The sequence below is a fragment of the Arachis ipaensis genome, chromosome B04 (genome assembly GCF_000816755.2).
Source record: "Arachis ipaensis cultivar K30076 chromosome B04, Araip1.1, whole genome shotgun sequence".
In the NCBI taxonomy this organism is placed as follows: Eukaryota; Viridiplantae; Streptophyta; class Magnoliopsida; order Fabales; family Fabaceae; genus Arachis; species Arachis ipaensis.
In genome coordinates, this window is record NC_029788.2 from 2,179,951 (window position 1) to 2,191,968 (window position 12,018).

The following is a 12,018-nucleotide window of genomic DNA, read 5'->3' on the forward strand; positions in this document are numbered from 1 at the left end:
TACTAAATACATATAGAATATGTGTATTAATATATATAATCGAATCAGTTCACGAGCTAATGAATTGAGCTTATCTAATCTTAAGTTTGGCTTATTTAATTTATGAGATCAATTTCAGGCTCAACCTTGGTTCGCAAGTTTAACTTATCAAGCTATTAACGAGTCGAGTTCGAGCTGGCTCATGAGAGCCGGCTTGACTCACTTATCAAGCTATTAACGAGTCGAGTTCGTAATCTATTATTTTCTTTTAATCTCGAAATAATATTGGTTGTTTCTATTTAATCTTTTCTCAAAATGATACTATTTCTTTTTTATGATATTACTATCATTTTTAGGATACTTTTGGAGATACGATATTCAATGTAATTTCTAATTTTTAATGTTAATTACTTTAAAAATATTACAAGTATTAAAAAGTGATATCTAAGATTGATATTACTCTTAATAAACATGAGTTGAACATGCATTAACATTCATGTATGAACCAATTTGCAATTTGCATGTAGGTTTCACTTCTACTCTCACGACATGACCCGCCAAGTGGAGGCACACCACTTGTGCGGACACCAAAATGAAGAGATGAGGCAGTGCCTCATCTACGACAGCCCCGAAGCCAATGCTAGACTCATTGGCCTCGAGTACATTGTGTCTGAGAATCTCTTCATGACGCTTCCGGACGAGGAAAAGCGCCTTTGGCACTCGCACGAAATATAAATTATAATTTTTAAAAATGATGTTTTTTATTTTTAGTGTTTTTATTTTTTTTATTAAATATTTATTAAACACAATAAAAAAATTTATTAAATTTTTTTTTTTACTAATTTAATGGCACTTAAATAAAATTATAGTCATACTTGAAAGATAAATTGTGTTTTAACATATGCCTCTATTATGATCGAGCTGATTCACATTCAATTTCATTGCAATTAAGTAGTTATTAGTTATTACTATAATATTTTTGGTCAATAGTCACAGTATAAAATCGTTATTATAGGTATTTTTAAATCACGTTTTTACATATGATATAAAAAAGTGTGATCTAAAATATAAAATAATTTTATTAAGAGAAGGTTGCCTTTTAAATTCATGATTATAGACATCTATAGTCACGGTTTTTAAATAAACAGTGATTAAAATTTTTGTTTAGGTCAGTCAAACTGTGACCATAGGAAATTTTAAGTTTAAAATTTTAAGTCATGATTTTTAAATGTGATAAAAAAAATTTTAGTCTAAAGTCTAAAATGTTGTAATGTGTATATAGTTATTTGTTCTTTAAGTAATTATAGTTGATTTGAATTTTGTTTTGTGTATATAGTTTAGTTTTAAACTCTTAAATAGAATTCTAATTCTTGATTTGGTAACCTATCGAATTGGAGATACCGTAGAAAAAAAATTAAACGAAACCGTAAATCTTTGGTAACCAAAGAAAATTAGCCAAAAATAGCCATAACTTGCCTTATTTAGCATTCATTAATTGTTACGATAATTAATGAATGCTAAATAAGGCAAGTTCTGACTATTTTTTTTGTCTACCTAACATTACCTTGTTGTTTATGTGTAGATTGCGGGAAGCGTTTGGGCGTGGATCACGAGAAAGAGAGAATGAACAGAGAGTATATGAAAGGACCAGAACATGGAATTGATCCATTGGCCAATGGTGGAGGTAAAGGTCTTAAGACTGTTCTTAGAGAGGTCCATCTCCCAAATAATCAACCTCCTCCATCTGCCACCAGGGTCTTTGTTTGAACAATCATCATATATCTTATCAATATATAAGATGACATCAATCTTTTCTAGACTTATGATGCACAACTTGTATAATTATTAACAAGGTTTCATGTGTCAAAGTTATATGTATGAGGAGTCGGGATCTCTTAATCCAAAGATATGTAATAATGCAGTTAATTAGCACTTAATTACCTTAGGATCTGTTTGAGAATAAAGGGCATAAAGTGTTGTGAAGAACTCATGTTATACTATTGTACCGTTATATATTGGGAATCATATATGTTTTAAACTTTTAATTTGTTGATCGTACCTGTGATGGTGCTATTTAATTTATAAGATATAGCGTAATAATATGATAATAGCACCACAAGCGTCAGGCTTCATAGTTATAGATTTATTTTTAGTTAGCGAGTCTTATACTCTTATGTATGTGTCTAGGGATTGAAGTCAAATGAGATTATGAGGTGATTTCTACGAAGATCTCTTTGCTTCCCTGGTTGGAATAATTTTTATCTTTGAGATATGGTCATTGTGATGGTTGCCATTGTTGACATTCTTTTTTGACATCCTCATCTTCGTCACAACCAATCTGTTACTGAATTAATAGGTCGGCCATCCTTTGGACCTTGGCTTGTAGCGTAGCATTCATGGCCAATAACTTGAACTAAATTGGTGGACGAGGAAGTGGAGTTTGCTCATCAACCATGATCGACAAAAGAGGAATAACAAGTGAAAAAAGAAAACATGGGATAACATTAAGGTTGGTCCATAGTGGGTACCAAATGTTCTTATTGTTAAGGACTCTGTCCAAGATATAGCTCGCTATAGAAGGAGAGACATCGTCCTATCTTCTCTACGGATAAGATATACATTGGAGTTCAAAGGACACCAAATGGGATGGGTATGGGATGGATACCTGCAAAAAGTACTTCAACATTTAAGTCAGTAATAATTCAAAGAAAAAAGTGAGAGTGACTTAAGTGAGTATTAGATTTTTAGATGTATTCTTTTACCTTGCTTTACTTTATACAAACTTATGGAGAAATGACCGTTTTCAAATATCTTTAGTTGTCGAGATATTAGGGAGCACGTGTAGACTATAGTGCAGTTAAGTTTGAAGTACCAACGTCTTTTTTAACTGCTTTTCCGAACTACTAGGGGTGATGTGTGAGAAGGTTATTGTTTTTTTGTTTTACTTGAATGATTATATCTATTTATTTGACTTGTTCGCCGAACTATAGGTGACAATTATTGAATAATACGGGATAGATTAGGTTGTAAAGGTGGAGTTATAGATATAACAGCCAAATTATATGTAACGTGAGTGGTGATTATTTATGAGCCACGAAAATTTTAACATTCTTTTGACCTAATTTATGTGCTGATGAGTCGCAATTCCATACTTCACAGTAGGTCAAAATATTTCAAAATTGATTTATACTTTGTCGCAAATAGAATTATTTAGCAGCAAGCACATGTTGTGCACATTTCTTCCTTTGATCAAATTGTCGATGACTTACAAAGTCTCTGTCCCATGATGCCTTTGTTCGTTTTAGGACCAAATTGAGGCTGGTTTGTTTGAGAGATATTAGGAATAAATGGTAGTTATGCTTATGCTAATCATTTAGTTGGTTGCTCATTAGCTATTAGAATTATTATATAAGACATGAAGTTAGCTCTTTTAATTACAAATAATGAAAGCCCTCTTTTAAAACCTTCTGCTTTCTCTCTTTTCTCTCTCAACTTCTTCTTCCCTTTTCATCCCTGAAGGGTTTCTGATACCATTTCATAAACATAATATAAGCTGTACATAATATCAAGCAGACAAGCATACATCAGTGTGAATAAGAAGATTTTTTGTTACTGATGTCAACTGAGTCAATTATATCGTAAATGAATTGGTAAAATTTCGAATGATTGAATAACTGAACTATATGGAGTGTCTCTGCAAGAAACCTTTTTGTGAGTTAAGTCACAACACCAACTAGAAAATATATTTTTTTTTTTACAATATATTATATGATGCCAAATCACTGTACAATCATTGTGGAGTTTCTCAATGACTCAAAATCAATTTAGGGGACACGTTCTAATACTCGTTGTAAGGCCTTTTTGATACCTTCCTGATCTAGTGACGTTGTCAAATGTACCTCCTGAACCTGCAAATAAATTATAAAATATGTTTTATATATAACTACAAAAGAATAATCTTTACGAAAATATTTAGTAACAAAAAAAAATTAGTCAAAAACAGCCCAAATTTATAAGTTCTAACTGTTTTTTTTTCTCTCTAACATTACCGTTATCTGTAATACTCACAAGTCACATGTCCTATTATTTGTAAACTCTGTTTTCTATTCTCTTTTTCCCCATTTCTTTTAATTATTTCCTTTAGTTTTAAATGAGAAATATTAGAAGACTAATACTTTTATGGTGGAAATTTAGATGCAGTCAACTTTACGTAAAGTTGATACCTGAGAATCGTTAGATGATTTGACTGATTTGACTAAATTTTCATTTAACGGCTCTCAGGTATCAACTTCACGTGAAGTCGACTTCACCTGAGTTTTCACTTACTTTTATTAATTTTAGCGAATATTTTAGACTAACACTTTATTTTTATACTATTAGAATTTAGAATTTAAAATTTAGTATTTAATAATTAGAGTTAGTCAAATATTGGCAAAAAATAATAATCTAGAGCTTAGAGAAGTCAATGCATATGAGAGTCTATATTCTTCTTTTTTTCCCTATTCAGTTCAGATTGCATATTTCTATATCAACTTAGGTTCTTAGACTGTGTACAAGAAAAAGCCACCAGAGAAAAGGGAAGAGATATTAGGAAGAAAGACATGTTCTAGTTTTCAGATTCATCTCGCCATTTTCGGAATTTTTCTTCCTGTAGGAATCAGATTTTGGTTCCATTTTCTTTGGCTTTTGGATTGGTGAATGTAATAAGATTTTGTTAGAGATATAATCATTCATGTTGTTTTTTTCTATCAGCTTAAACCTTTGTGAATGAGTAGTTTCATGACAATGATATTAGATCTCTATATCCGAAAGATCAAGAGTTCGATCTTTGGTGAAAGACACTATATAAGAGTTCGTGCTACAAAGAAGTTTTATTTTACCTGTCTTCCCGCCCTAGCAAGGAGGGTAAATCTTTGATTTACTGGAGGTGCCTAGAAAACAATAAATAAATAAATACAAGATAAAAAAAAAGAATGTGAACAACTTCACGCTAGTTAGATAAAAGAAAAAAAATGTTAGGACATCAGAATTTATTGTATTTTATCATCACTAGTCATCAACTTATTCATTGAGTATAGTAATTCAATAATATTTTTTTTATATTTTTAATTATTGATAACTAACTAATAGTCAAAAACAATAAATTTTGATGGTGGAATAAATTACCATTTGTATCCATGAAAGATATAAATGCTGATACATGTATCTATATAAGAATAAAACGACAATTGTATCCATAGAAGATAGCTTTCGTGTGCCAAAAATACCCTAACGGACCAACTGTGTAACCAATATCCGGATACTCTTGGCACACGGAAGCCATCTTCTGTGGTTATAATTGTCATTTTATTCTTATATTAGTACATTTGTCAGCATCTGTATCTTTTATGAGTACAAATGGTAATTTATTCTTGATGGTTCTCTAACATTACTCAAAAGAAAATTATTTAAAAAAACTCACATTAGAGAGCCAAAGTTGCAAGTCTTGTGAGACAACCCGTTTTTCAAATCCTTGACGGCTTATTCTTGCTTCATAAATTCTGTCACATGAATAATATCAACGTACCATCAACAGAAACTTCTTCACATGCCTTTTATATATCATCATTTGAAGGAACAATATAAGAAAAGTATATATATTTTTCTGAAAATAAAATACTTCTTTTAAAATAGAAGTAGAAAACAATATATATTTAAGTACATTAAATTTATTTAAAATATGTAAATTATCAATATAACTGTTTTAAAATACGTCACCTATATAACGACTCAATTTATTTAAATACAATATATATTTAAGTACATTAAATTATCAATATATCAAATTTGTAATGTGAGAAATATTTTACAATAGAAAAATAAACATATAGAAAAGAAGAGACAATGGTGCATGGAAACATACCCATCCTCCTGTTTGAGCTCTTCAAGGATAGCTTCAAGCCCCGGAAGAGGCTCAATAGTACTACTTTCACTGTCACTAGAAGAATCAGGATCAGCTATACCATCCTATAATATACAAAATATAACTTAAATAAGGCAGAGCCATGTAGATTTTTGAGTAATTTTGCCATGGAATTTATAAGTCTTAGAAAAAAAAAATAATAATCAAGTCCCTCAAGAATTGAAAGACTGCATTTATAGGTTTCTGAAAAATTACATTGTTGGGTAAAATTCATCCTCTTCTGTTGGGATTTATACATCCAATATTGCAATTTTTTGAGGTACTTAGTAGTTTAATTACTCTGTTGGTCCCTATAGTTTCGTAAAATTTTCAATTAGGTCCCTATATTTTTTTTTAATTGGGTCCCTGTACTAATTTTTTTTCAATTAAGTCCCTCTTAGTAGTAATTGGCTTAATTTTATAGGGACCCAACTAAAAAAAAAAGAATTGGTATAGGGACCTAAATAAAAGGAAAAAAAAGTGTAGGGACCCAATTAAAAAAAAATTGGTGCAAAGACTCAATTAAAATGAAAAAAGTATAGGGATCTAATTAAAAATTTCGCAAAACTATAGGAACTAACAGAATAATTAAACCGTACTTAGTTGATATTTTTTCCCCTTAGGAACCTACAAGTTCATTGCAAAAAAATTTCAAAGACTTAATTTGAACTTTTTTTTTCTTTGGAGATATGTAAGTTAGTAAAAAAATACTCCAAAAACCTACTTATCTTATTACTCTAAATAAATTAAATAAGACTGAGAAAAATGAATAAATATTTAAATTAATCATTAAGAAGTCTCTGAAAATTACTCTTTACAGATTAGTTCTCATGTGGCTTTCAATAAAATTTTTAATATGCGTGATAGACAAAATATCTAATAAATTTTATTAGGGGTAAGTACGATTTTGGTCCCTTAAGTATGGGGTCAGAATCGAATTCGTCCCTCTTCTTATTTTGCCATTAAAATCATCCTTAATGTTTTTTTTCGTATTAAAATCGTCATTTTTATTAAAATTTTTAATTTAATACCTAAACTACCCCTATTCCTATTTTAATAATAAAAATGTTGGTGGAGGTTGTGGCGGTGGTGTTGGTGTTGGGGGTGGTGGTGGTGGAGGAAGTAATTATGTTGGTAGTGGTGAGGGTATTTTTGTCCAAAAAAAATAAAAAGGACGATTTTAATACGAAAAAAAACATTAAGGACGATTTTAATGGCAAAATAAGAAGAGGGACGAATTCGATTCTGACCCCATACTTAAGGGACCAAAATCGTACTTACCCCATTTTATTATTAAATAATTAGGTCTCTAAAAAATATCATTATCGAACAACTTAGTCTTTCTTAAAAATTACAGAAAAACAAATTCATCTAAGAGTAATTCTCATAAAATTTTAGAATAATAAAAATTTGTTGGGTGAATAGTTTGTAACTTTAGTTTAAAAGGTTTGCAGGTCTTTTTTACCATTGAACTAAATTATATGGCTGAGACAGTATTACTAATCAATTTTTCCAACCAGAAACAGAATAGAAACAAAATCATCCACCCAAAATCCTTGAAATACATACATAACATTGGAAAGCTTTCAAGTATACCGATATTTCAGTAATTTTTTACCGTTGATCTTAATTATATATATTTTTTGGGCAATGCTACGTAACCAAAATATTATAGATAATAAATAAAGGTACACGTTGATTTAAATGTATAATGTCTTCAAAAATAAAATATTAAAATATTTTGAATCATGATTTATTAGTATATATGTAAAATAATTTGAACTACATAATAAAATATAATTATTATTAATTTTTATTGTATTTTTATATATAAAAATCAAATTATAAAAAGGAATATTAAGTATTGATTACAATAGTGCCTAATAAAAAGGGATATGATTTTCTAATTAATATCATTAATTAGCAGATTTAATAAGAACGGTGATAAGTAGAATAAACGGTGATAAGTAGAATGATAAGAGAGTGAAGTAAAAAATAAAACTGTTATTAAGTGATATAAATGAAGTAAAATATGGAAAGTTTTGGCTGATTATGGCTGAAAAATTTTGGTTACCAAACTTTTTCCATATTTTTTATAATTAAGATCAATAATTAAAAATCACTGAAACACCGGTGTATCAGTACATTTAAAAGTTTTCCGATAACATTTAAGTAGTGCTACTTCAATAACTCAAAAGTTGTTAAACAACTTTTGTCTAAAGTAAATAAGTAATAAAGGCAGGAAATATACACATTCTCTCTCAATTTTTAGTTTTATTTCTTTTTTTTTCATTTTCTCAAACTATTTGCAATTATCAACTAAAAAATGAGCTGTAAAAATAGCATATCCAATAATAACATAACTAAATGCATACAAGGAATCATAGATACACTTCATACAAACCTGTGGTATTACTTTGTCCAGAGTTTCTAGAAGTGGATCTTCTTCTAACTGTTTAATTGACAGTGTAATCCTTGATTTTTCTCTGCAACAAGTTTGACATAGTTCCCCATGCAAAATAAAATTCTTTTAAATACCAGGGTAAGCTACCAAAAAATGTTGGTACAAAAATTTTCTCAAAACATTATAAAACATGACAAACGTAACTAAATTTTTTTTTTTAAGTAGCAAACAATGCTTGTATTTGGATAAAAATGTTTCATTTTTCTAATTATACTTACAGAAAACTGCATTAAAATCTAATCTCTAAAGTATGTTTTGAGAATCAACAATGCTAGGGAACCAAGAAGGTACCAGCCAAAAATCAGCCAAATACCAGCCAAATACTTCTGGGTGAATCCAAAACGGATGGTGTTTATGCTAAGCATTAGGATGTTTCTCCTACTAAGTATTAGAATGTTTCTTTTTCATACTAAATGGATGTTCTTTTATATATATTATAAATTTTTTTATATACTAAAAATCGGGATTGTTGGAAGTTCCGTGATTCCTGCCCCTATTTCTCCAACGTATAATTCAGAATTTTAATTTGGGATGAGAAGCAATTAATATCAAATATTATAAATTAAAAACAAATTAAATTAATTAAATATAATTATAAATTAGTTAAGTTGTTTATTTTTTGGCTGATCACCTCTTGCTTCCATATACTTACGATTTTGGTAGTTTATCAGAAGAAGCAAAGTACAAGGAAACGCACCTATCAACACCAATAACTTTGACCCTGACTTGATCACCTTCTTTTAAGATGTCTCTTACATCTTGAACTAGATCCCATGATACTTCTGAGATGTGTACTAATCCGGTAAGGTGATAAAGACCTGCATCATTCTGTATTTGTTTGGTATTAAAATACATTGACATTCCAATTAAGTGCTACTATATAGATAATACGGCAGCACTTAATTGGATTTCACTGACAGTGTAAAGTAGTTAAACTTGACGATTAGGAGTTATTACCGTCGGGGAAGCGCAAATGAACGAATGCACCGTAGTCCTCGACAGAGCCAACTCTTGCTTCGAAAATGTCCCCTACTTTGACTTGCCCTGAATATTTGGACCAAGAAGCTTCTTTCTCAGAGAAGATCAATTTTCTTTTATCTTCATCTGCTAGAATGACCTAAAATTAGAAGAAGAAGCTACAAATCATTTATAAATTCAAATAACTCTTGCTGGTTTGAAATTTGGGAAGCAGGTTGAAAATGAAAATAATCTAGTTCAGCATAAACCATAGGATAAAACAAATATTTGATGCAAGTAGCAGATACAAATGCATTCATCATATTTCAAGGTTCAAAAACTCACTTTTTTTTAGATGTAGATTTTTTATTTTATTTTATTTTTTCTTCAAAAGATAAAATGATAACATGTAGCATCCATTATTCAAATAACAATAATGTACCTTCACTGATATGATTGAACCATGCAAACCTTTAGCAATATCTTGGATAGGTTTCTGTGGTTCTACACAAAAGTATAAAAACTACAATAAGGCAACAATTGCAACTCTACCTGCTACTATGACTAAACATTAGCAAATGTTGAATCAGTAACATGTTATAAGCATGCTGGGTTTGGTACTATTAGAGATATAATCATTCATGTTGCCTCTTCCTATTAGTTTAAACTTTTGGGAGGAGTACTTTCATGACATGGTATCATAGCTTTATATTCAAAAAGTCAAGAATTCGATTTTTAGTGATCCTCAAAAGTGAAAAAAAATAGCATAAGGTAAATGGAAAAAGAAAAAAGAAAGCCTATGTAAAAATCAAGCAAATAAAAAAAGAGGCTCTTGCTTGAGGAAAAGTGCCAAAGATATAACCATTCATATTATCTCTTTCTATCAACTTAAGCTTTTAGAAGAAGTAGTTTCAAAATAGGTACATAAGCTATGAAACTCTTGCATTGAGAGTTAGCTACGGAAAGAGTTATTTATAAGGTCAATCGAGATAAATAATGAGAATATTGTACCAAATACTAATATATGACAGAAGCAACCAAAATTGCCAACTAGTTAATGAAACAACCACGGTAACTAGTTGGCAATTTAGGGCGTTTGATTTGTATTTTCATTTCCTGTTTTCTGCTTTTTGGATTTTATAAACTATATTACGTGTACACTAAAATTAGCCACCAAAGTCGACCAATATAAAATACATGTTAGAATACAAATACACATTGAAAATAAATTAAACCACACATATAGTTATACACAATATATTGGTGGCTAATTTTAGCAACTGATTTTAGTATACAAATAACATTTTTGTTGATCTAAACGTAATTGAAACAAAATCATTGCGTCCGACAGGGGATACCTTTGGACGAATGGATTGGGCTGAGCTGTGGGAATGGGAGAAAGCCGACAATAGAATAAAAGCGAACAAGGAGGCCTCCGGCATTAAAGCCTTCAATCCTACCATTGTGGATCACTCCATTCTCTTTGTGCTCCTTTGCAACCTTCCAATCTGACGATCTCTACTTCATTGCAGAAATTAAGTATCAGATAAGTTTGTTAAGCTACTTACTTATATGTTATTACCCTCCATCAAGGTTTCATCAGGATATATAAATCATGTGCTTCCGAATTCATGATATTTTGATTTGATATTAGCACCAGAAACGCATTAAAAAAAAAATAGCCAAAGTTTGTATTAGTGCTAACTGCTAAATCATAACATAATTTAATTTTAATACGTAAAGGAGTTTACACTATCATGTAATTAAAACTAAAATTTATTATACGTATGACCTTTGAAGTAGTAACTCAGGATTAAGTCAAAGAAACTTAGCAATATATTATCGAATACTACGTCTACACTAAAATCAACTACCAGAATAAAATATATGTTAGAATATAAATACACATTAAAAATAAATTAAACCACATGTATTTATATACAACTACATTAGTGACTAATTTTAGTGGCTATTTTAGTGTACGAATAGCATTTTTTTGTATCCTATATTTGTGTAAAATTTTTCTTTTTTTTGTCATTATTTAGCCATCAACTCAATTTCTTTAATTTAATTCTTAGTGCAGTAATCCAACGATATATTTTATCTCATTAATGTTACACATCTAAGTATTTTTGTTAATTAAATCCAATAAATTGGTTTAACATTAACAAAAATTAATTATAAATATCATTACTCCAAAATTTATTGTTTAACTTGATTGAACTCGATTTAGAAAAAAAACTCGATTGTATAATATTATTCAATTTTTAAACATTGACGACAAATTAATGAAGAAAAATAATAAATGAAGTTGATAGCTGATAGCAGTTAGATGAAAATTTAGTCAAATCAGTCAAGCTATCAACTTCACATGAAGTCGACTGCAACTGAGTTTCCACCAAAATATTAAGGAGAAGAAGGAAAAAGAGAGAAACCCGGGCCTGACGAATGTGATCATCATCTTGTAGCTGCGGTTCCAAAAGAGTAGGGCGTTGATGAAGGAGTCCACCATCTGGGTTTTGGTCAATCTGGGTACTATTTCCAGAGACGCATATTCTACTTGTGTTATTACAGTTATGGTGCCACTCCCAAGGCGTCTTTGCAGTTAATTTGTGGGGGCATTTTGGGAAACTAAAAGGATAACGATAAGAAGTGGTAGTGGTGCAGTAGAGGAGGT

At 30.0% G+C, this 12,018-nt stretch overlaps 2 protein-coding genes across 2 annotated transcripts in view; one reads left to right on the top strand and one right to left on the bottom strand.

Moving 5' to 3' along the window:
* The window catches only part of LOC107635801 (oil body-associated protein 1A), a 3,295-nt gene extending 1,263 nt beyond the window's left edge, over positions 1 to 2,032 (top strand). Inside the window, exons 2-3 of the mRNA XM_021120253.1 lie at positions 507 to 706; positions 1,562 to 2,032. Coding sequence (XP_020975912.1) covers positions 507 to 706; positions 1,562 to 1,746 — 385 coding nt within the window. The 3' untranslated portion in view covers positions 1,747 to 2,032. The remainder of the gene's footprint in view (positions 1 to 506; positions 707 to 1,561) is intronic.
* LOC107638270 (30S ribosomal protein S1) lies at positions 3,570 to 12,018 on the bottom strand (the record flags this gene model as incomplete). The annotated part of the gene is given in 10 exon segments (XM_016341463.1): positions 3,570 to 3,887; positions 4,860 to 4,910; positions 5,441 to 5,519; positions 5,882 to 5,985; positions 8,325 to 8,406; positions 9,082 to 9,202; positions 9,342 to 9,501; positions 9,784 to 9,845; positions 10,700 to 10,859; positions 11,777 to 12,018. Coding segments are annotated over 10 exon segments (1,145 nt in total), but the record flags the coding sequence as incomplete, so codon positions are not given.